The following is a 25,799-nucleotide window of genomic DNA, read 5'->3' on the forward strand; positions in this document are numbered from 1 at the left end:
GTAATTTTGAGAAGGTTAAGCTGAAGCATTCATGGTGGAGCTCATCATTTTCTCTACTTTAGAAAACTGAATTATAGGACTTAAATCCAAAAGGCTACCTGTTTCCCCACCTCCGTGGGAAAAAAATCGGAATTAGGTAACTTAAAATGCACTTGCTGAAACAGACTACAACATTCTAATCTCAACATCTATGAGATAAATTGTTTTAACACTAAGCACAATGTATGGAATACAGTACAAGCTCAATCAAGATATATTACTATTACTATCACTATTTAAAGTCACAAATACACAACTTTTCCAACAAGGAGCTAGGACACAATATTTGCTGCTCTTTCAGTTCACGGTGCTCATTTAAAAAATCAATGGCAAAATGCCAAGTACGTTCGGCTTAGAGAAGGGTTACACACTACCCAATTTGAGTCAGCATATAAATCATAAACTGACACTTGATTTCCAATCCAAAGTTCCTTATGGAGTATGACTCACCAAATTCTCCATTTCTTCCAACTATGAAAAAGAAGTTACACTCCTCCCTATAACTACCACCTCTGACACTCGTAGGTTCGAGATCCATCTTAAAATTTTTTGAAAACACACCTTAAGTCTCTAGAAGAGAAAGGCAGTACTTAAAGCTGTGGGGCCTTTAGGTAGGACCTGGGATCTGGTCTACAAGCTTGCCTTTCGGGGAGCCTCTGGACAGCTCTGGATCTGAGAATTAGGCCAGAGAACCAGTAAAAAAAAAAAGCCTCTTACTCACCTCAGAGAAGAGTTCCATGCCCCATTCTCAACCCAAAGAACCCAAGTTCTCTTACCTAAACCTTCCCCAACTCCGACCCACAGGGTCTAGCTCCCCTCAGCCGTCTCTCCCCGCGCCAAGGCCGGGAAGCTCTAAAGCCCCGGAGTTGAGTGAACGGCGCCATTTTAGGCGGCCGTGGCAGCGACAACCAATCCCTGCGCGGGAGGCAGGGGGCGCCGGGTCGCCCGGGAGCCGCCTCCGGGCCGTGCCGGGCGCGGGTCCGGGAGGCTCGGGGGGCCGGGGCCTCCGCCATGTTGCACCCTCCCCACGGCGCCCTCTTTCTCGGGAAGGCTCTACCCGCCGCGGCTCCCCCATCCGAGATGTAGCTCACCTTCTCACAGAGGCTCTTAACCTGGGACTCAGACAGCTGCTTGCACTCGTTCAGCTGCTCGATCCACTGGTCCAGCTCCTTGGTGAACACCTTCTCGTCCATGATGCCACCCGCCCGAACCGGCTGCCGCTCCGCGCTCCTCCCGCGCCGCCGCCCGCACACGGGCCACACGCACACGCCGCCGCCGGTTCCCGGGGTATTTGTGAGGGTACTGGCGGTTGCTCGGCGCTAGCGCTGGCCCTGTGGCTCGCCCCTCTGTGCTCGGCCACTGGCCGCTGCCCTCCTCCACTCGCTCTAGCCCCGAAGCTCTGCTCTCTGTAATGGCGGCCGCCGGCGTGGTGACGTCACGCCCGGCGTCAGGAGGCGGCAGGGTGCGGAGGGGTAGAAGGGCCGGGACCGGAGCTGCGCAATTGCAGCGCCAGCCACAATCCGCCGCCAGACTCGCGAGGTAGGGCTCGACGCGCAGGCGCAAAGCAGCCCGCTGGTTACTGAGGCACCTTGGCCTTTAGGGCGTGGTCCTCTAGCAGGGAGGGGCCGAGGGAAGGGAAGTCCGAGACCGAGCAGGGGCCTGGCTTGCTCTGGCCCTACCCTGGGTAGTAGGCTAATCCCAGAGCACTAAATCCTGCGCTGCGCGGGCGTGAACGTGGCGCAGGCGCGGTTGGGGTGGGAGGATGGCGCCTTGCAGCTGGAGACTTCTTCCCTAAGGTGATACCCTTCGGCTTTTCACCTGGCGACTAAAGTCAAATTAAGGAAACTAGAAATGCGACCGCATGGCTCCTGCATGATACAACAGTACTGAAATTGCGTGGAATTCTTGCATCTTGGGGGCAAGAATGGGCGCCGAGTGGTAGCGTGGTTGGAGTAGCCACTTCCTCCTCCGGGCGCGGTCGGCACCTTGTAATTAGGTCACTCGTAGGCGGAGGAGGGTGTACCTGTCGGGGGAAGGCCGCGCGGTGCACCTGATCCCCCCCCGCACACACCTGTCCCCAGGCCTAGATGTCTCTTCCGGCCCAATAGCTGGGGCCTCGTAGCACTCCTGGCTCCGCACGCGCCGCGAAGCCTCTCCCCTTGTAGCGTCTCTCCCCAGGTGTGCGTCTCCCTCCGACTCCAATTATTCCAGGGAAGGAGAAACGCTCCCCCCAAACTCTCTCGCCGAGTGGGCAAACGCTCCGCCCACTCTGGCCTTCATTTTCAAGGGAAAGCTACGAGGAGGTGAACGCACCCGTCCTGCCCGCGACCTTGTTAGAAGCAGCTAAGATCCGCGCTTTAAAGAAAGCTCAGGTACCTTAGGATCGGACCTCCGTCTGGCTATGAATCTCTTTGAGATTTATTAAATGTTTTCACATTTCGTTGTCCCTGCATTCATAGGAATATTTGGCTCCGTAGAGTGCCAACTATGTGCTAGATCCATGCCTGGGAGACAGAAGGATCACCCAGACAGACAAAATATCTTACCCTGGTGGCACATGTATTCTCCCAACAGTATTTCCTAGAATGGTCTGGGGACAGATAGGCAGAAGAGCTATTATGGTGTCCACAGCACCTGAGAGACAGCTTTCTAAACGACATTAAACCTCAAAGGGCAAGGCCAGAGCTGGACCTAGTCCCTGTCTTTAGACTGCTTACCCCCATAGCAGCTGACCCAAGCACGCAGCAGAGTGCTGGAGGAGAGCTCTCACTCAGCAGCCCTGAGGATGTCAGGCCGACCTCGGAACGACAGACAAGGCTGTAGAAGACCGCGGAGGGTAGATCAGTCAATATGGGACTAAAAATTCTTCATCCAAAGACAGCCTGTTTGGCGAAGCTGACTGACTTGGTCCACCCCAGGTCTGGAAATTGCAATTTCGCTTTCCCAATTTCTGACTGTGTTTTGCAATTAACATCCTCAAACACAGAGGAGTAAGAGTTAAGATCATGTGGAATGAACGGAGGGAAAAAGAGCATCACTTGGTGTCCATAATTATAAAGACATGCCCAGTGTGCTATCTTATTCACAACTGCCCTGTATTTGTGTGAAAAGTGGTCCTGTCTCATAAGACAAGAAGCAGACTGGCACTCAAAAAAGAGAAGGGACTTGCCCAAGGTACTGCTCAGGATTTAAAACTTCATACTTCCAAGTGCAAGGTGTCAGCCACACTCACACAACTGACCTCTAAAGATTGAAATATGGAGCAAGGTCAGTATAATTACCCTTTGCCTGACTTTTCTTATCTAAAAAGATGGGGGTGATGTTAGTTTGGCAGATTAAAAAGTATTGAGTGCCCAATATGTGCTAAAATTATAATAAGTGGGTTTTTCCAAAATGCTGTGAGCTCCTTGTTGGTAGCATTAATGTAGGTATTATTTTCTTTTGACGCATATGACCTGGCTCACCACCACCACAAAAAGGGAAGATATAATTATATATACTTAAAACATCCTGCCAAATAATTAGATGCCATGACTTAACATCTTAAGGAATGAATTCTAGGAAGCTCTTATTAGCATTCAAGCAGTGAAGTAAAGCATATATGATTATAAACAGTATAGAACTAAATCAGAATATCATTTCCTTAGAAGAATTTTTTTTTTTTTTTTTTGCTCTGTAGAATTGAAAATAGCCAATGGATCTGAAAATTCAGCTTGATTTATCTGATCTTGGCTAATTAGACCTGTCTCAATTCTAGAGCTGAGGAATACCTGAAACAAAAAATTAAAAGCAAGCTGAAAAGAATTGTCCTTTTTATTTCTTGGCAAAAACCAGAGGATGAATAAAGCAAATATGCTTTAAAAAAGATCTTTGCCCAGATGGCAAATTCAGTATACAATGAGTCTGAGTGTTGCCTAAACATAGCTACAAATAAAAATCATCTGATGACAGGGGCAGGGTATGAGGAAGATAACCTTGAGCAAATAGCTTTATAAAAGGCACTCTTAGTCAAGGTATAAAAATTGACATTAAACTTCCCTGGTGACTCAGATGGTAAGGAGTCCACCTGCAGTGCAGGAGACCTGGGTTCAATCCCTGGGTTGGGAAGATCCCCTGGAAGAGGAAATGGCAACCCACTATACTATTCTTGCCTGGAAAGTCCCATGGCTGGAGGAGCCTGGCAAGCTACGGTCCACGGGGTCGCAAAGAGTTGGACATGACTGAGCGACTACATTTCTTTCTTTCTTTCTATGGAGAAGAAATGACAAGTATTTTATTTGTTGGTACTTCTCCTGGCCTTGGGTTAGGTTTATTTTGTTGTTTCTTCCAGTTCTCTGACTTCTGAATTTACTAAGACAGAAAGTTGGGCTGTATAGGTAAGAAATAGCATCTGGCATCAGATGGATCAACTTTGAATTCTGGTTCTGCAACTGCCTAAATGTGTAAAGTTAGGTACGCTATCTAACTTTTCTGAGTTTTCTAATCCATAAAGTGGGGATCATTTTAATAGCCAAATAAGAGGATTTTCCTGAGAATTAAATGAAATTATAGATGTAATACACCAAAAAGTATATAATAAATATCCAGTAAGTATTATTTCTAAGTGGTCTCTGATTCTAAATATCCTTTAGTGTCAGTTGGAGCCCTTCAATGCCTGCCATGAAATACATACTGGTCTTTGGAAACAGAACATAACTATCAAAAACACCAGGTAGGGACTTCCCTGGTGGTCCAGTGCTTAGGACTCCATGCTTCCACTGTGGGGGGCACAGCTTCAATCCCTAGTTGGAAACTAAGATCCCGCAAGCTGTGTGTCTTATAGGTTTTTCCACACAATACCATTATGGAAAATGAGGAAGTGGGAGGAAGTCCAAGGAAAGAGAGTAGAGATGGAACAAAAACTATATCCTCTCTCTTTCCCTGCCAGCAAGCAAATGATCAGAAAGTTTGTTGTACAAAGAGTAAGTCACTTAGGAATGAATCCAGGAATTAATTCAGTTTGTCAGTCCTATGCTCCTCTCAGCTAGAATCTTCTACCTGAGAAAGGTGCCATATCTGACAACACGCTCTTTGCAGCAAAGCCTTCTATGCCCCAGAAACCTCAAAACAGACCCAGGAAGTCACCATCTTAGTGGCTCTGTGAGAAGCCTGCCATGCTCTGATCGACTGGGCCTGCTCAAGGATTTCTGCACTTAGGATATGCAATGATGCTTTCGCATCTATCCCTATTCCTCTCCTTCCTGGTTTCCCCCCAAAATTAAATTTATATTGCCTTTTCACCTGAAATTAGAATTTGATAGATGTGGCCCAAATTTTGTGACCAGGAACTTTGCCATAGAAATAAATCAGTCATTTTCCTTAGCTACTGCAGTTTGGCTAAAGAAAAAAGAGAAATGACCATGTCCCCCAGGAATGTCCATGACATCCAGATACCATTCTCAGTTACAGAGAAAATATTTTTTTCTGTTAAAGGGAAAAAAAAAATCTGAAATGGAAAGAAAATGTCATCACTCTGAAAGGCTGGGTAAACCTGAAGAATACTGTCATCAACTTTGCAGTTATTAAAAATCTTATCATAGAAGTATGTTTATTGACATAGAACATTATTTGCAAGATATTTTAAGTGAAAAAAGTGCCTTTATAAAATAGCATGTATGATCTAGTCCTAATTTTATTAAATATATACTATAAATATCTGATTATAAGAGGCTTTAGAAAGATATACAGTGAAGTATTAATAACAGCAGTTGCTTCTAGTGAGCAGAATTGTTTATTTATTTATTTATTTTGGCCATGCCAGCAGCTCCAGGCCCCCTTGCAGTGGAGGCACAGAGTCCTAACCATTCAACCATCAGGGAACTTCCTTTTATTTTCTTTTTACTTCATTCTCCTGTAATGAAAACATTGCTTTTACAATTGTGAAAAGAAAATCATATTATCTGAGTAAACATGACAAAGCACCTTTTAGGGGAACTGCAAGCCCAAAGCACGTGTAGCCGACAGTTCTAGTAAATATTCTACTGTGCCCTGGAATACTACTCAAGGGCCCCCACTTTCTTGTGAAAAGAAGTCTTGTCTCTCCTGTGACCTTCTCAAAAGTTCTCACAAAGTATTTCAATATGGCCTTTTTCCTGCCTTACCTCTCACTCAAAGCACTTCTCCTCAGCTCTGTGTACCCCTTCTTCCCCCAGACCACTGCTGTGCTCATCCATTCCATTCCTACTTTGACCTCTTTGTTCAGCCTGTCCCTGCTCTCCAGATAGCCCCTTGTAGCTATATGAACCCTACTCAAGCCCCGCGTCCTCTGAGGAGTCTTCTCTGAGGACTCTAGATTTCTCTTGATTGGGAGTTCCTAGCCCCAGAACCTAGTGGAACCTCAGAGAGACCTGGCACTTGTCAGAGTAGAGATGTATGAATAGAGGACTTATTGGTGAGCCCACGGGAGGTGTTCCCTAAAGCCTCCTGGAAACACTGCCGAGGAGGGGGACATTTTGCGGGAGGCCAGAGTAAAAAAATCTTGTTCTTTATTTTCCAGATTAACAGTTCATCAGGGCTCTAGCTTCATGCTAGGCAAAATTCAGAAATCAGATTCCCCAAAGAAAGTGGATTTGCAAGCATGCTGCTGCTGCTGCTGCTAAGTCGCTTCAGTCGTGTCTGACTCTGTGCAACCCCATAGACGGCAAGCATAGAGGCATCTAAACAGGGCTTTCAAGTTAATTTGCAAAAATAGAATAGGACCATACTGCTCTCCTGTCTGATGGAAAGAAACTTTCCCCTTACAGAGTGTTTGTACTCTCAACACCAGGTAAGGAGACCCCTTGATTACCAGGAACTTATGTGCTCCTCTTTAAGTTCTCATTGTGGTGTATGGTAGTGGAATTGGGTCCACAAACAGGAGAATGACCAGTGTGTGCAGAAAAGAGAAAACTGATGGATAATGTAGTGCCTGCATGTTGACGGTTGTTTCTTAGAGGAAGGATGCTTATCAGCTGTCTCTATCTTTGGAGGAACAAGCAAGAGGAAATGAACTGCTGTCCTGTAGTAATGATTATTAAGTGAAAGTTGTTCAGTTGTGTCTGATTCTTTGTGCCCCCGTGTACTATACAGTCCATGGAATTCTCCAGGCCATAAAACTGGAGCGGGTAACCTTTCCCTTCTCCAGGGGATCTTCCCAACCCAGGGATCAAACCCAGGTCTCCTGCATTGCAGGCAGATTCTTTACCAGCTATGCCACAAGGGAATTCCAAGAATACAGGAGTGGGTAGCGAATCTTCCCAACCCAGGAATCAAACCGGGGTCTCCTGCATTACAGGCAGATTGTTTATCAACTGAACTATCAGGGAAGCCCAACAATTATAAAGCCAGCATTAATTAAACACTTACTATGCGTCAGGTACTCTTCTAAATGTTTTATATGTATTATATAATTTATTCCTCACCACTCATGCTGCTGCTGCTGCTGCTAAGTCGCTTCAGTTGTGTCAGACTCTGTGCGACCCCATAGACGGCAGCCCACCAGGCTCCCCCGTCCCTGGGATTCTCCAGGCAAAAACACTGGAGTGGGTTGCCATTTCCTTCTCCAGTGCATAAAAGTGAAAAGTGAAAGTGAAGTCGCTCAGTCATGTCGGACCCCATGGACTGCAGCCTACCAGGCTCCTCCGTCCATGGGATTTTCCAGGCAAGAGTACTGGAGTGGGTTGCCATTGCCTTCTCTGCACCACTCATGAGGCAGGTACTATTATTATCCTCTTTTTACAGATGATGAAACTGAGGCACAAAGGGATTAAGTAATTTGTACAATGTAAAATAACTGGTATTAAGTACCCAAACTCTTAACTCCTGGAGAGCTTTTAGCAGCAGATCACAAGTAATTTTCACAAAAGGAAGAACTTGACCACTCAACTGTCTGACATTTTCAATGCCTAACTGTCTCCAAGAATAGAGTCCTTAAAGGCTGCAGCTTAGGGAGTGGCCTGTGGTTCAACCCACCGCATCAATCCTACTCCCTAAACACGTCCATCCCATCTCCTCCTCCACTGTCTCCTTGTACCATGCCCTTCTGCTCTCCTTCCTTCGATGTACCCTCTTGTTCTCTTTCTTTCTCTACTGTTCCTTCATTTCCAGCCTGTTGGGATAACCCATAGGCACCGTCTGGCTGCTCTTATGGCAGTCAGGGGCTTCCTTGGAGGCTCAGTGGTAAAGAATCCGCCTGCCAATGTGGGAGATGTGGGTTCGATCCCTGGGTCAGGAAGATCCCCTGAAGAAGGAAATGGCAACCCACTCCAGTATTCTTGGCTGGGAAATCCCATGGACAAAGGAGCCTGGAGGGCTACAGTCTCTGGGGTCGCAGAGTCAGACATGACTTAGTAACTCAACAGTAACAACAAATGGCAATCAGAGTCAAATAGGCTTCTGGTCCCTGAGCTACACCTTTTCAAGCCATCTTCTTTGGGAATAAAGTCCTTTCCATTCTTAAGCTGAGCACAGGCAGCCTAAAAAGCAATGAGAGGAAAAAAAGACCAAATTATACTGCAAACAAATTGCCCAGCTCATTCCCCATGTCAGGGAGTATTAGTTGCCCAGATTGGTTTGTCCTGCCTTTAAGTCAAGTAAATAACACAATGTGGACTGCACTGTCCTCCTCCCAGGAGCCAACTGAAGTGCAAGGAAAGCTCATCTCCACTTCTGCCATCAACAGTCTGTATGACTGAGTACATCCTTTCCTACTGGTTTCCCCATCCAACAATGTAGAGATTAGACTACACTGGCAAGTTCTCAAATTAGGATTTGTGGGTGAATTCAGGGGGCCCCATCAATTCCTAAAGGATAATGTATAGGAATTTTTTTAATTAAAATTTTTATTGATAATTTTAGATTCATATGCAATTGTAAGAAATACTAGAGATCCCAGTTTTCCAGTGGTAACATCTTGTACTGTTCAGTTCAGTTCAGTTCAGTTCAGTCGCTCAGTCGTGTCTGACTCTTTGTGACCCCATGAATCGCAGCACGCCAGGCCTCCCTGTCCATCACCATCTCCCGGAGTTCACTCAAACTCACATCCATCGAGTCAGTGATGCCATCCAGCCATCTCATCCTCTGTCGTCCCCTTTTCCTCCTGGCCCCAATCCCTCCCAGCATCAGAGTCTTTTCCAATGAGTCAACTCTTCCCATGAGGTGGCCAAAGTACTGGAGTTTCAGCTTTAGTATCATTCCTTCCAGAGAAATCCCAGGGCTGATCTCCTTCAGAATGGACTGGTTGGATCTCCTTGCAGTCCAAGGGACTCTCAAGAGTCTTCTCCAACACCACAGTTCAAAAACATCAATTCTTTGGTGCTCAGCTTTCTTCACAGTCCAACTCTCACATCCATACATGACCACTGGAAAAACCATAGCCTTGACTAGATGGACCTTTGTTGGCAAAGTAATGTCTCTGCTTTTCAATATGCTATGTAGGTTGGTCATAACTATTCTTCCAAGGAGTAAGCATCTTTTAATTTCATAGCTGCAGTCACCATCTGCAGTGATTTTGGAGCCCAAAAAAAGAAAGTCTGACACTGTTTCCACTGTTTCCCCATCTATTTCCCATGTACTGATGGGACCAGATGCCATGATCTTCGTTTTCTGAATGTTGAGCTTTAAGCCAACTTTTTCACTCTCCTCTTTCACTTTCATCAAGAGGCTCTTGAGTTCCTCTTCACTTTCTGCCATAAGGGCGGTGTCATCTGCATATCTGAGGTTATTGATATTTCTCCTGGCAATCTTGATTCCAGCTTGTGTTTCTTCCAGCCCAGCGTTTCTCATGATGTACTCTGCATAGAAGTGAAATAAGCAGGGTGACAACATACAGCCTTGACGTACTCCTTTTCCTATTTGGAACCAGTTTGTTGTTCCATGTCCAGTTCTAACTGTTGCTTCCTGACCTGCATATAGGTTTTTCAAGAGGCAGGTCAGGTGGTCTGGTATTCCCATCTCTTTCAGAATTTTCCACAGTTTATTGTGATCCACACAGTCAAAGGCTTTGGCATAGTCAATAAAGCAGAAATAGATGTTTTTCTGGAACTCTCTTGCTTTTTTGATGATCCAGTGGATGTTGGCAATTTGATCTCTGGTTCCTCCGCCTTTTCTAAAACTAGCTTGAACATCTGGAATTTCACGGTTCACGTATTGTTGAAGCCTGGGGTGGCGGCTGGGAGGACCTACCCCACAATGGGGATATTGATATTCATAAAATTTATCTATCTTATTCAGATTTTCCCAGTTTTACATGCATTCATTTGTGTAGTTGTTGGTGAGTGTTTGTGTATTTACTGCTATACAGTTGGGAATTTTCTTTTTCATGTGTTTTCTGGGGAAGGGCTCTCCAGTATCAGAGATGCAAAAGGGGGATTGGTTCCCAGCTCTGGGAATTCTAGAAGACCACACCCCAGACCTCTATAGCTCTCTGTTCCAACAGCAACACTTAATTAGGACTTACCACATGGCACGAATAGGAATGTATGTGGGGGAGAGTTGACAGAAAGAGACACAGGGAGAGCAGGAAAACCAAGAGGTGTAGAACACAGTCCACTGAGCTATGCTCTAGCAGGGAAGACAGTCCGACAGGTAAACAAGTCATTCATTAGACATTTATAGAAGAGAGATGGCCTTGTTGCTTGAGGCAGCTTGGTAAGTATTTCCATGAAGCTGATGCTTGAGCTACATGTTAAAAAAACAGTCCAGAATTCTTCAGCAGAGAACTGTTAAAATCCATTCTCTCTCGTTTTAAAAATTCATTTCTTCTTAAATCATATCTATTCTAGATATTTTGGAGAAAACATAAGAAAACATGCCTACATTTGTTTATTCTACAATATTAAGGTGTCAGATTCTTCAACTGCTGTGTGTTGGTGTTGGAGCCAATGGATTTTTTCCCCCTGAGCCTATTTTCCACTGTCTTGTCCAAATTGGATACCAGATCCTGCTCACTTAGTTTGAGAAAGGCATTTTATCTCTGACGCCACGATCACATCAGAGCCTTTATTTAAAGCATGAGTGATGATAAGAGACCGCAGCTAAGTCCCCGGCCCTGTCCCATGTCTAGAGCACCCTCTTCCTCTCTACCAAAGGCTTTGGACGCCAATCCTAGTGCAGTGGCTGGTGGGAATCAGAGCTGGCCAGAGCCACGAGCAAAACATCTCTGCTCTCCAACCATTTCTCCAATCAGTGGGATCTCCTTTTCCACAAGGGCTCATCAGAAATCCTCAGGGGTGGGTGCCCTGGCTCCCCCATGTCTGCCCTCCCCAGGTTCAACAGTTGGCTCCCTTGTGTTGGCTCTGACTCAGGCACCCTTTGGGGTCTTTTCTCTATATGGATTTCAGGTCCACATCAGACTGTTTAGTTCCCAGTGCTGTTCTCAGGAAGCTCATTCTCTCTGGTGGAGCCATCCCTCTGCCAGGAAGATCACGATCCTTCTGTCAAGCCCACTCTTTGAAGAGCCCCCTAGAAGCCTGATTCAAGGCACTACTTCTTAGAACCTCTGTATATTCAGGCAAGTTATTTAACCCCCTAAACTTCAGTATCTTCATCTGTAAGACAGGTATCATAATACTGCCATTCTCATAGGGTTATTTTAAGCTTTAAATAAATTAGCCCATGTAAAGCTCTTAGCACATGACACATATTCCATCTACATTAGCTATTATTAAAATCCATTTTTATAGTAAAATTATGATTGTAAAGGAATTAATGATCACTGTAGAAAATTTGTGAACTACTTAAGTGTTTAGGAAAAAAATAATTGTGACATGTGGGGAACAATAAATCATTTTGAGGTATAATCTTTCCAGTTTTCTGTGTGTGTGTGTGTGTACACATATATATACCAACAGGAAATTTAAAAAAACTGGGTTCATATTGTGTGTCTGTTCTGTAACCTGTTTTATTCATCTGATACATAGTATTTTCTCACATATTTAAATACTCTTAGAATATTTTGAAAAGACTACCTTTTTTCAAACATAGGGATGTAACCAAATTTATCCAACAAATCGCTTAGTTTGGTAGTTAGATTGTTTCCTATTTTTATATTTATAAATACAATGATAAAGTCTTGTTCATAAATTTTTATGTGCATCTCTGTCTATTCCTTAAGATAAATATTTAGAAACAGAATAACTGTGCCAATTATTAATAGCTCCAGTGACATTTCTGGAACTGTTTTTGTTTTATGCTAATGTCAGGTACACAGAATTGGATTAACCACAACCCTTGGTTTGTGACATTATGATAATTGTTACTGGATGGCATGATTTTGTTAATTTAGGTGGTAAATTCATCTTAATAATGTAATCAGTACCTGTCAATCGACAACCCAAAACAAAAACTAGGACTTCAACAATAACCAATATTTAACTCATAAGGCCTTCCCCCCCATTTCCCTGTGCTCCCCAACCAAGAGGACCATCCTGCTGCAGATGTTCGTGTTACCTGGGTTTACTGTATCTTGTAATTTTAAAATTGTTCTTAGCTTTATTTTTTTTTTTAATTTTTGTTTATTTATTTTTGGCTATGCTCAGTCTTGGATGCTGCACATAGGCTTTCTCTAGTTGCAGCGAGCTGGGGCAACTCTCTAACTGTGGTGTGTGGGCTTCTCTTATTGTGGTGCACAGGCTCTAGAGCACAAGCAGGCTTCGGTAGCTGCGGCACACGGGCTTAGTTGCCTGTGGCATATAGAATCTTCCCGCACCAGGGATTGAACCCGTGTCTCCTGCACTGGCAGGCAGACTTAACCACTGGGGAAATCCTGCGCCTAGCTTTATAAAAAGGATATCATATTGTATGTAATCTTTCAGGACTTTTTTCTCCACTTAATATTACTTTGCTAAAAAATCCATCCGTATCATTACATTCCACTGGAGTTCATTTTGGCTGGTGTAAAATACCCCAGTGCATAAATACACCAGAGTTCACCACTCACTCTCCTGCTCATGGGCAAGTGCATTGTTTCTAAGATTTAGGTCTTGTTCACATTGCTGCTGTGCACATAACTGTAAATGTCCCCTGCGGTACTTGTACAAGAGTTTGTCTGTGGAACCAGTTTATACTGCCTCCAGCTGTAGATGAGAGAGCCTCTGGGTCTACATCCTTTGCTATATCATGGATCCGTCTTGTCAGATTGCTTTCCAGTTGGCTGGGTCAATCTACCTCCTTCTAGTAATATATAAGAATGCCATTTCCCCAAACTCTTTCTGACCCTAGAGATCAAGTTTTTGACCATTTGAGAGGAAGAAAAAAAAAGAAAATCTCCCTACTGTTTAACTCTGTGGCAAGGTACTGATTCCACTAAAAGCTGAGAGAGAAGGGGTTTGGCTCAGAGAACTGTTTCCAGCCTGATAACTTCAGTGACATTTCTGGGACTGAATCCCCAGTGGCTCAGCTGCTTTCCCATGTCCTAAAAGAGGTGACACAGTGGCACAGAGGGGATGAGGGGGGCCAGGACGGGAAACGAGCCCAGTTTACCACAGTGTGTGTTTGTCTCTTGGTCCTGGCCTCTGCCAGTGTCACATGACTCCTCCTTGATGAAGCAGGCAGTATCTCTCCCCACCCCCTCCCAAGAAATGCCAGGATAGTGCTACCCTTTGTTATTTGAATTGAGAAATTTAAACCTCTTTCCCTGCTCTGCAGTAAAAAGAACTTTCTATTTTGGGCTTAGTGGCATAGCCAGAACCAAGCAGAGAGCAGCAGGCTGCAGCATGAGTTAATAGTCTTCCTTCAAGGAGAGAACTCACATGCAAACAGAAGGACCTTGCAAAAAAAATGTCATCTGCATAGCAACATGCAGCGTGTTTTCTGCTGACAGATACATTTCAAGGTTCAAAATCAAACATTATCTAACCTTCAGAGTAAGCTGATGAATGAATCCTGAACAATCAGGTTTCTTAATTCACACCAATTTGTCAGGATCCCCTCTGTGTACCTAATACTGGGTATTGTCAGGGATGAGAATTTTGTCTTTAAGGGGAATTCTAGCCACCAAAAATTATACTAATTTGAGTATAAACATTTACCTAAAAATATGCTTTCCTCTGCTAGTCCACTTCTCTGCCTGAGATCTGCACATGAGTGTAGGATCCTGGGTCTCCAGAAGTACACAGAGATCATGTTTGCAAGAGAAGCAATCTATTTAAACCATTGGCATCTGTTAGCACAAAACCACAGCCTGGAAGACTAGGGACAGATGACCTAACATCCTCTCTTTTGTCGAACTGTTTCTTATGGGAATTTTCAAATATGTACAAGAGGAGAAATAATAATATAATAAATCCCCTGTACCTATCACCTGGGGCTTCCCAGGTGGCACTAGTGGTAAAGAACCTGCCTGTCAATGCAGGAGACAAGAGAGACACAGTTTCAATCCCTGGGTGGGGAAGATACCCTGGAGAAGGGCATGGCAGCCCACTCTAGCATTCTTGCCTGGAGAACCCCCTGGACAGTCCAGGGAGGCTACAGTCCATAGGGTCACACAGAGTCAGACACAACTGAAGCACCTTAGCCTGCATGCACACATCTATCACTTGGCTTCAGTGATTATCAACATATGGCACTCTTGTTTCATCAACCCCAACCTCTATTTTAAAATCAATTTAAAGCAAATCAGAGATACTTTCATAGTTAAATACTTCTGTATTTATCTGTAAGAAATAAGACTTTTTTCAATAACTACTGTATCACACTTTTTTTTTATCAATTCCTTTTTTTTTTAAAGCAGTAATTCCTTACTATTATCTGGTATGCAGTCAAAAGTCTTATTACCCTAATTTTCCTAAGAATCTTTCTGTAATGCTTTATTCTAGTCAGGAACCAAACCATGTCATTTGTGTTTGTTGATACCTCACTTCTGTCTCTTTCAGTTGATACTTCTAAAAAATTTAATTTATAACAGTTTCCCTTTCTTATTGCTCTACTTTTTGGGATTGTTGAAGATAATGGGTCTTTTAGTTTCTACTGCTATGTAATACAGAGAAGGCAATGGCACCCCACTCCAGTACTCTTGCCTGGAGAATCCCAGGGACGGGGGAGTCTGGTGGGCTGCTGTCTAAGGGGTCGCACAGAGTCGGACGCAACTGAAGCGACTTAGCGGCAGCAGCAGCAACAGCTGTGTAACAACTCACACCAAACTTAGTGGCATCAAACCACCACCAATTTGTGTTCATGGATTCTATGTGTCAGGAATTCATAAAGGGGACCATCACCGAGGCTTTCTCTCTGCTTTTAGCTGTGTGGGCCTCAGCTGGGGAGATTCGAAGTCTGGTGATGACTTCACAAGTGGGAGCTAGAAGCATCGAAGGCTTGTTCTCGCACATGTCTATTGTTCTCGCACATGTCTGATGTCAGAGCCTGGAACACTCAAAAACTAGGACCGCTGGCCAGAGCACCCACACTCAGCCTCTCCACATGGCATGGCTTTCCTCAGCATTGTCAGACTTCTTACACAGCAGTTGAAGGCTCTGAGTGCAAGGAAGTGTTCCAGCCAACAGTGTGGATGCTGTATCACTTTTTATGACCTAAACCCCAGAAATCAGTGTCACTTTTGCTGTGTCCTGTTGGTTTTTGGAATGAGTCACTAGCTCACCCAGACTTGAGGAGCGTGAAATCAGTCTCCACCTTTAGAGAGGCAGGGGCAGAGTTCCAGAAGAGCATGTGGGATGGGAGATATGTTGCTCTACTTGAGGATTAGGATGGCCAGTCAAGCCTGCCTTTCCTAGACCAACCAGCAAACAGTGGAGAAACGCAGCAGAGAGACAGAGAGAAGTCTATTTGTTTATAGGGCTGTGTGCTACAGTTGTGTGGACTGTGCCCTGAACAACAGAGAGGGCCAGGGGGACTGTAACCCAGCTCCACTTGCCACACCTGCACCTGACTGTGGGGTTGTACAGGAAGAGGCACATTTCTAATTCACATAAGACGTCATATGGGGAAGAGGTGTCTGAATGGATGGTAGAAGATCACTCAACCTGGGAATTCCCTGGCAGTTCAGTGGTTAGAACTCTGTACTTTCACTGCAGAGGGCACTGGTTTGATCCTTGGTCAAGGAACTAAGATCCCACAAGCCTTGAGGCTTGGCCCCGCCCCACCCCAAAAAAAGATCAGTTTAACTTAAGCTTGAAAAAAAAGTGAACGTGTTAGTCGCTTAGTCATGTTGGCTCTTTGTGACCTACTAGACTCCTCTGTCCATGGGTTTCTCCAGGCAAGAATACTGGAGTGGGCAGCCATTCCCTTCTCTAGGGGATCTTTCTGACCCAAGGACCAAATCTGGGTCTCCTGTACTGCAAGCAGATTCTTTACCTTCTGAGCCACCAGGGTACTTATTGAACACATGCTAATTTGGAGAATGTTAGGTCTTTTTTTTTTTTTTTTTGGTTTAAGTTGTACACACAGTTGACCAAGAAATATCTCAAAAAAATAAAAATTATATATTATTTATTTATTTATATATTGGTTGTGCTGGGTCTTCATTGCCATGCACAGGCTTCTCATTGGGGTGGCTTCTTTTGTTGCCAAGCATGGGCTCTAGGGCAAGTGGGCTCAGTAGTTGTGGCACATGTACTTAATTCCTCCTCGGCATATGGGATCTTCCTGGAATCAGGGATTGAACCTGTGCCCCTGCATTGGCAGGCAGATTTCTTATCCACTGTACCACCAGGGAAGTCCCCAAGTTAGTTTTTTTAAATGGTGAAAGTTTTTAGTGGTAGGTACTTTATGACTGCATTGGTCTAGGATGATCTAGACTTATATCTGAAGAAGTCAAGACACTGTATTCCAATGACTGAGGGCCCAGTCCGACCCATCCACTGCCACCCTTGGCTGGATGCAAAAAGTGGATGCAGGATTTATGAGAAACCAGACCAAACAGAACTGAGGATTTGGCAAGGCTCAGGGCACTTAATTTCTCTTTTTTTTTTTTTTTTTTTTAACTTATTAGGCCTTTGGTGCTGAGTGTTAATCACACTTTTCGGTTCACAGGACATTATACTCTAACTGGTCCATACAAGGCTGCACTTTTAAGTATACACACATTTATTTCCTCTTATGCCCATTTCTCACTCCTGTTCTTCCCACAAGCAACTGCTATATTTCTTTATTGACCCTGCTGTGTGGCATGCAGGATTCCGACCAAGGCTCAAACCATGCCCTCTACAGTGGAAGAACAGAGTCTTAACTACTGGACCCCCAGGAAAGCCCCATGCAACCATTTTAATATCTTTAATTCTATTTTTGGCTTGTATGTGTTCAAGGGAGTGTGTGTTGTCTGGTTTGCATGCATTTTAATTTACATCATTGACTTTGTGATATAGATCTCATCGTATCTTACTTTTTCCACTTTGCACTTCATTTTTGAGGCCCGTCCACACTGCCATGCCCACTCCAGTCCGCCATTCCTGATTGCTGCAGACACTCTACCACACACACACACACTGCATGTGGCCTCTCTGCTCCCCATTAAATGGGCACTCCCAGAGCTTACAGCTCCCCACCCCCCAAAACAAAGATGCCATGGGACTTCCCCGGCTTTCCACGAGACTCTGTGTTTCCAATGCAGGGACTGTGGGTTCTCTGGTTGGGGAACTAAGATTCCCACACACTGCATTGTATGCCCAAATAAATAAATCAACTATACTTCAATAAAATACACTAAAAACAAGAAATTATAATGTCATCTGAGATGACTAATCAAGAAGAAATGGACCCAAATTAAGGCAAGGGAGATTTAATTTGGGTCCTGATGAAGTATTTTATAAAAGAGGAAACACAGACTGGACTAGCCTTGGGCAGGAGGATGAGGACGTCAACTCATTCCAAAGCCCTTCAAGCAACAGACAGAGCAGGAGACCTTGTGTAGTCTAGACTGGAGGCATGCTGTCTGCAATCAGGGGAAGGCCAAGGTGCCTTTCAGATCAGGTAACACCCCTGCAGAGTGGCTAGATGCTCTAGGGAGCAGGATTTTTCATTTTTAACAACTGAACAAGAACCTCTTCCTAGAGGAAAAAGGAGGGCTGAGAGCCTGGCTAGGATTCCAGGAGCTCAGACTACCTGTCCCGTCTGCTGTCTGGAACCCCTGGAGCGTGGGCCTGTTCACTACTCACTTTCTTAACCACTCACAGGGCCAAGGGAAGGGGAATCTTAAAATATTAATGTCCATTTAGCAGAAGAAACTTTCGAATCATCCAGTCTTACCTGTTGTATCACAACCATGTTTGCCAATTATCCATGCAGAACTGCTATGAAAGGTTTCTACTACAGAAAACTTCCTGCAGGTATTGAACAATGTTGGACATAGAAGAAAGGAGATCACAGTAGTACCCAGTGAGCTTCTAGGAGAACACAGATAAGCAGGTCCAGCCTAGTAACCAGCAGCTCCCCAGTTCTCAGCGGGGGCCCAGCACACACATGAGAAAGTATCCCCCTGTTACCTCAGCCAACAGCTAGGAAATCCTAGCTCTGCGTACCAAGCTCCTTAAGCAATGATAAATCTGCTTCACTTCCTCCTTTATTTTCTAACCAAGAGTTGCAGTTTCTGTGTGGAGACCAGAAAAGACTGACGACGTCATGACTTTCTCACAGCAGTTCGCTCCGTCATCTTATCAGTTGCTTAAGAGGTAAGTCACTTTCTTTGAACTTCCTTTTGAAAGCCAAAACTAGAGATTATAGTTCTCAAACGGGGTACTCAATCTATCCCTTGATTCCTATCAGACTAAAACTTTCTAAACAAACCTCCAAGGTGCATCTCTAGGACCTGGGTGGAGGTAGGGAGCTGGCTGGTGGAGCTGAGACCCGGCATCTGCTGTGAGCCCTGCACGTTCAGAGCCTTTGGTAACCTTTACGATGATGCTCTGACCATTTTCAGCAATAACATTTTCTAGAACTCTATGCTAAAAAGAGGTAAAGGGGCTACAGTGGCTACAGAAGACTTCTGGAAGCAACTTCACCTACTCAGAAGAGTCAGAACCGTGTTGTAGCCACACAAATAAGAAACAAGACTCAGGGTTGTGGGCACAGCCACCTGGGGACAGGTTTGTGGTCTCTACCACTTAGGAGGGCTTCCCTGGTGGCTCAGATGTTAAAGCGTCTGCCTGGAATGTGGGAGGCCTGGGTTCGATCCCTGGGTCGGGAAGATCCCCTGGAGAAGGAAATGGCAACCCACTCCAGTACTCTTGCCTGGAAAATCCCATGGCGGGAGGAGCCTGGTAGGCTACAGTCCATGGGGTCGCAAAGAGTCAGGACACGACTGAGTGACTTCACTTTCACTTTCGTCACTTAGGAATGAATTTCGGGACAACCATTGGTTAACAGAAGAACACTGCTGCCAGTCCCACCCCTGTTTCCCTCCTTTCCCGCCTCCTCTCCCTTCTCAGAATCATTCTGAGACTAGATTATTTCTGTTTCCTGTGTGAGTGCTTAGTTGCTCAGTCGTGTCTTTGCAACCCCATGGACTGTAGCCCACCAGGCTCCTCTGTTCATGGGATTCTCCAGGCAAGAATACTGAAGCAGGTTGTCATTCCCTTCTCCAGAGGATCTTCTTGACCCAGGAATCGAACCCACATCTCCTGCATTACAGGCAGAGTCTTTACTATCTGAGCAACCAGGAAAGCCCTATTTCTGTTTTACAGGAAGAAAAAGTATGTCTCCCCCTTAACTTCAGAATCAGTGTTGGTGACTGAAGCAAACTCAGCAGTTTCTGATGCATAAACCAACATTTAGATAATTAACCATCCCATTGCAAGTCTTTTGAAAAATATTGGCTTACACTCTGATCTCCCATCTTTTTAAAATTTTATCATTCTTGGAAAATCATAGTACTCAGGGCTATGGAGTGAAGGGCTGGTTACATGGAATGTCCTGCCATGATGAGATTACTAATCTAATGAAAGAGACAAGCCAGAGGTGAAAAAACTCTAGAAATAAAGATAAAAGACTCAGGTAAATGCATAGGAAACTAAGCACAGCTCTGTAGAGTTAGTGTAGCCTTAGAGGCAGGTGGTGGACAGAATAGTGTATAATGCACAACAAAGAGAAATTACTGGATGTACACATTTTTCTAGAAACAATTCATCACCATTTCTCCTTTTTCACTACAATGCTCAACCCCAAATCTAAACATTGCTAATTCTGCCCTCTACATAAAGAGTGCTCATTTTAAAATTATGTATAATTTAAAGCATATAAATAGTAGGCTTTTTATAAAGATAGTAATTATTCACTAACTTATATAGTGAATAATATAATGATTCCTCATGCACCCATTCTCCAGCATTAACAATCATCAACTCCTGGCCATTATTATTTTGTCTGCACACCCCCTCACACTGATTCTCCTCCATCCTGTGCCATTTAAAAATTTTGTTTGTTTGCTTTACTTTTGGCTGTGCTGGGTCTTCATTGCTGCGCACGCTTTTTCTCTAGCTGTGGCGAGTGGGGGTTCCTCTCTAGTTTCGGTGTGCGGCTTCTCCCTGCAGTGGCTTCTCTTGCTGCGGACCACAGGCTCTAGGGCACTTGGGTGTCGATAGTTGTGGTTCCTGGGCTCTAGAGCACAGGCTCAGTAGTTGGAGCATGAGGACTTAGGTGTTCCATGGCAGGTGAGATCTTCTCGGATCAGGGATCAAACCCATGTCCCCTTCGTTGGCAGGCAGATTCATTCCCATTGAGCCACGAGGGAAATCTTCCTATGCCATTCTGAAGCAAATTCTAGGCATTGTAGAATTTTTTAAAAAAAAATTTTATTATAAAATATTTATTTGGCAGCACTGGGTCTTAGTTGCAGCATACAGGATCCTTAGATGTGCATGACAAGTCTTAGTTGCCGTAAGTGGGATCTAGTTGCCTGACCAAAGATCAAGCCCGGGCCCCCTGCACTAGGAGCATGGAGTCTTAGCCTTTGGGCCACCTGGGAAGTCCCAGCATCATATAATTTCATCTACACATATTCATTATGTATCTCTAAATGACAAAAAACTCATTTTAACATAATTGCTCCCACATTTGAAATTAATAATTCCACAGCATCCATGTGATCGTGTTTTAGGGAACAAATGAAAAATGCTGACCTGTGGAGACAGGCAAAATATCCCCACGGACATAGAGATGTGAAACTGTCATTCCCTCACTGTGGTTCAACAGCTTCTAGGTTGGCTGTTAAGACCTCAGAAAGTGGGTGATGAGATCTCACAGTCAACATAATTGTTGTTATTTGTTTATTCTGCATTTCTGGGTGAGGACTCACGGGATGAAATCCCTCTGAAAGGAAGATGAGAGAGCCTGCCTTCTCATGAGTGATTCCCTTTGGACAGGGGGAGAGTCTGTGTAATCAGTCCCTGTCGTGGTGTCTCGCTTGCCTCAGTTCTCCACACACAGCTTGGGAATATGAGTGAGCATTGTAAGCCAGGGAATTACTTGTAGATCCAGAGCACAGTCCAGGAGCAATTGTCTGAGAGTTTTCCAATGCTTAATTCTACTGATTTCTATTTCTTTGGAAATATTTCAGGAATTTATTGAAGATGTAATGACATTTAAGTGGCATTCATAAGGGTTAGAAGAGAAAGTAGAGTCATGTAGAAAAGGGGGTTTTGTTTCAAGAGACTTATACACATTCCCTATATTCCTTTGTGATGACTGATCAACAAATGTTCCTTTAAGAATGTCATTAGACAAGGGCTTCCCTGGTGGCTCAGTGGTAACGAGTTCACTGCCAATGCAGGGGACACAGGTTCAGTTCTTGGTCTGGGAAGATGCCACATGCCACAGTACAACTAAGCCCGCGCGCCACAACTACTGAGCCTGTGCTCTAGAGCCCAGGGACCGCAACTACTGAGTCCATGCCCCACGACTCCTAAAGCCCGCGTGCCCTACAGCCTGTGCTCTAAACAAGAGAAGCCACCACAGTGAGAAGCCTGTGCACCACCACTAGAGAGTAGCCCCTGCTGTCCACAACTACAGAAAAGCCTGAGAAGCAATGAAGAACCAGTAAACCAAAACTAAAGAAAAAATACGTATACACAGAATGTTACAGAAATACAGGCTGGTTTACATAGTTCCCAGAGATGTGCAAAAATTCCCTAAATTCTGTTTTGTTGTTGTTCAGTCACTAAGTCATGCCAGACTGTGACCCCATGGACTGCGGCACCCCAGGCTTCCCTGTCCTTCACTATCTCCTGCAGTTTGTTCAAACTCATGTTCATTGAGTCAGTGATGCCATCCAACCATCTCATCCTCTGTCGTCCCCTTCTCCTGCCCTCAGTCTTTCCCAGCATCAGGGTCTTTTCCAATGAGTCAGCCCTTTGCATCAGGAGGCCAAAGTATTGAAGCTTCAGCTTCAGCATCAATCAATCCTTCCAATGAATATTCAGGGTTGATTTCCTTTAGGACTGACTGTTTGATCTCCTCACAGTCCAAGGGACTCTCAAGGGCCTTCTCCAACACCACAGTTTGAAGGCATCAGTTCTTAAATCCTATTTAAAAGCTCACAAGTGGAACACATTTTATAAAGCTAATAATTATTTCCTCAATTATGGTCCTTTTGAGTCTAGATTTTTAAATGTGTTTTTGTTTTTCTTAAAATGAAACAATCCCAATTAGACTTGCAGGAGGAAATCACGTATCCTTGGTGTTACAGCATGCCTTGCCACTCCTGTGCCACTACTGCCACAGCCACCTTACTGGTTTTTCTGCTTCTCATTCTGCCCCTTCGCACCGAGTTGTCTTCCTGAAGCACGTATCTGATCTGCCACTTCAATAATAGGCATTGAATGTTTCCATCACCTTCCCCAAACCCCCAATTCCTTAGGATAGCATCATTTCAAGTTCTCTGAGATGTGTCCTGACTTATTGGAACAACCTTGTTTCCCACTGTTCTCCAATCCACATAGTCTACTCTCCAGTCACATCAACCAATAAATGCTTTTAGAATGTGGTCCATGTTTTCCCAAACACTAAACCACTTGTCTCACTTCCTAGAATAGAGAACAATATAGCCCAGTGTTAAAGAGCATACCCTTCATGTTTGACTAGATTCAGTTCTGACTCTGTCACCTTGCAGCTGTGTGACTTTGATAAGATGACTTAATCTGCCTGAGCCACAAGTTTCTTCAGCACTAAAATGGGGATATTGATCGTGCTTTTCTCATAGGGTTGCTTGAAGGATTCTGTTGGATTATGCATGCAAAATGCTTAGCACAGTGCCTGGCACACATTAAACACCCAATATATGATAGCCCTTATTTCAGTCTATTAAGGTCCATCTACCTGTCAGAAAACACTACCCCTTGAAGCATTTTTAGTCCCCCCAGTCTCATCTCTCCCTCTAGGATCCCACAGATCATTAATAATCTCTTTCTCAACACTAACTGCAGGGTTGGCCAAGATGTTCTTTTGGGTTTTTCTGTATGATGTTATGGAAAAACCTGAAGGAACATTTTGGTCAACTCAGTATTATTATTATTTAGATACATTGCTACTCTGCTCTATTTTACTGAATCTCTGCCATCTACTAACTGCCATAGCGAATAAAAGATGAAGAAAACTTGGTTCTTTGCCATACAAGTATTCACACTCTAGTTACCAAACATTGATAACTCAATACAATTCACTCAAAAACAATGTTTGTTGAATAAAGCTGTGGCTCATTATCATTATGAAACTCTGTTTTTCCTGAGGTTCTCTTGTACAGAATAATCTCAAAGTATGACCTAGATTTTAACCCAAGGATCATGACTATTTCCCCTACTACTAAACAGAATTTACCTCTTAAGAACATATATAGTGAACATAGCTGAGTTTAGGAAACTATTGAAGGAAAAGTTGTACCAGTGATTTTGTCAAATTCAAACAATGCCATCAAACTATGACTTCCTCTGTTCCCAAAGCTTTTTCCAAGATAAGTGCACAAAGTGTTGGATCTAAAATATGGCATAGGGCTAGAAGCACTTCCACCCTCCTTTTCCTGCTGATGCAGTTGTGATGTGTATTGCTGGTATATCTGTAATTCGAGGGCAGAGCAGATGGTGAACGCTGCATGTCCATGCTGCACCCTCTAACCCTGCCTAGAGACTGTCAAGACTGTGAGGTCAGTGACTACCACTGAATTTTGGCTGTGGAAAGCTGGCAGTTCTAACTGCCGAAGAATCCTCTACCTGTACTAAGTGATGCTCTAAATCAATGCCAGGTTCTCAGGGTCAACGAAACTTCAAGTGAGATCTGCTCAGGTTCCTGCTTCACCCAAATACCAGTAGATTACTCATACAATGCTTCCACACAGGAAACAGTGCAGCTGGACAGCATATTTGGGGCATGTGAATGGGGCACATGTCATCAAGATGGCTTCTCATGAAATAATTGCTCTGGGCTGCCAAAGAAAGAGGAGTGGCTTGTCGTCCTGGGCAGAGCTCACCACCCCTTTTTCTCCTGCTGTCCTCCCCTCCAGGCTGCCTGAGCACTGTGACCAGGAGCAGAGCTAAGCTGGTTTCTTCCCTCTTCCTCCTGAGTTCTAGCTCTGTGGGTAACTGTGGGAAAGGAAGCCTTATTCAACTATAAGCAGCTTTGTGTTTTTTGAAAACATCTTCAAAAGTCAAGTGTATTTCAAACATGCATCTTGTTTAAATGTTTTTAAGGACAGTTCATTCCAAAATAGTTAAAAACATGTCTCACAGTTTAATCAGTGTCAAACATGTTTCCAGCACACACACACATATATATATATATTTTTTTTTCTTCACAACTGAGTATGTCATCTGTCATGTGACATCTGGCATATAAGAGTTCAGCTGAGGCTTAAGATTCGTTAGCACCGTCTAAGCACCCTGAAGGAGCTCATCTTTGTCTTAATTCAATCACATTCATGAGAGTGGGCTGCTTTCGTGTTTGTGTGTGTGCATGTGCACATGTGTGTGCAGAGTGAGGCTTCTAATCACTAGCATCAGCAGTCTCATTTTTCCACTGCAAATAATTTTTATTTTTACCCCAGAAAGAGTAAAATATTTAAATTGTCCCATAAGCACCATTATGCTAACAACAAGAGCAACACTTTCAAGACTGCACCATGGACTTGGCAGGGCATATTAGACTTCAATAGCCCAAATGATGGCTGAGAGCCTGAAAGTAAGACAGGTCAACTAAGGAGAAACTGGAATTACACTGAATATAAATGCAAAATGTCTGAGAGAGGAGGCTGCTTGTTCTATTAAAGCAACCTGTGTACGGAGAGCACGTGATGGGTTTCAATTGGTTAACATCAATACTTTCAAGGGGTTCTCACCTCACTCTCATCTCATCCCACACCCTTCTTCAGTCTCAAGAAAGAACAAGGATAGTAGGATGATGGAAATAAGTATTTGTTTAAAACAGCATGGATTATTAGTAAACAGAAAAGTATTATTTATGTCTTTACTTGACATGGTAAATATTGAGTAATAGCATAACCATCTAATGGGGTGTTAAGAAAAAAGATATGTTACAGGAACTTTTTACACATTCTGTAAGAAGAACAAAAAACAACATTCTCACAGAGTTAGATGATTATCAGTGATGAACAAACCAGGCTTCTGTGGAAATTGTTGCTGGTTTCCACAAGCCACCTGAAGAAGTCTAGATTCTGACCCCATTGATAGAGGGAGTGAGCTGCTCTTCACTCAGACTGAGATCTTCAGCCCTACATATTTTCAGTAGAACTTTATACTTAGTGCCTTACACAGGGTAGTCCACCAGCAGTTTAAAAAAAACTAAAAGAGAGACCT

At 44.0% G+C, this 25,799-nt stretch overlaps 2 protein-coding genes and 1 long non-coding RNA gene across 3 annotated transcripts in view; 1 reads left to right on the forward strand and 2 right to left on the reverse strand.

Moving 5' to 3' along the window:
* PPP2CA (protein phosphatase 2 catalytic subunit alpha) overlaps positions 1 to 1,594 on the reverse strand; it is a 23,580-nt gene extending 21,986 nt beyond the window's left edge. Inside the window, exon 1 of the mRNA XM_055553794.1 lies at positions 1,131 to 1,594. Coding sequence (XP_055409769.1) covers positions 1,131 to 1,232 — 102 coding nt within the window. The 5' untranslated portion in view covers positions 1,233 to 1,594. The remainder of the gene's footprint in view (positions 1 to 1,130) is intronic.
* Positions 1 to 25,799, reverse strand: part of SKP1 (S-phase kinase associated protein 1) — a 144,967-nt gene that overhangs the window by 60,778 nt on the left and 58,390 nt on the right. The window lies entirely within an intron of this gene.
* Positions 1,500 to 24,758, forward strand: LOC129632336 (uncharacterized). Its single transcript, XR_008704471.1, has 3 exons — positions 1,500 to 1,578; positions 18,582 to 18,674; positions 24,491 to 24,758. It is a non-coding gene; the product is annotated as an uncharacterized LOC129632336 (long non-coding RNA).

Source organism: Bubalus kerabau, chromosome 1 (assembly GCF_029407905.1).
Source record: "Bubalus kerabau isolate K-KA32 ecotype Philippines breed swamp buffalo chromosome 1, PCC_UOA_SB_1v2, whole genome shotgun sequence".
NCBI lineage: Eukaryota > Metazoa > Chordata > Mammalia > Artiodactyla > Bovidae > Bubalus > Bubalus kerabau.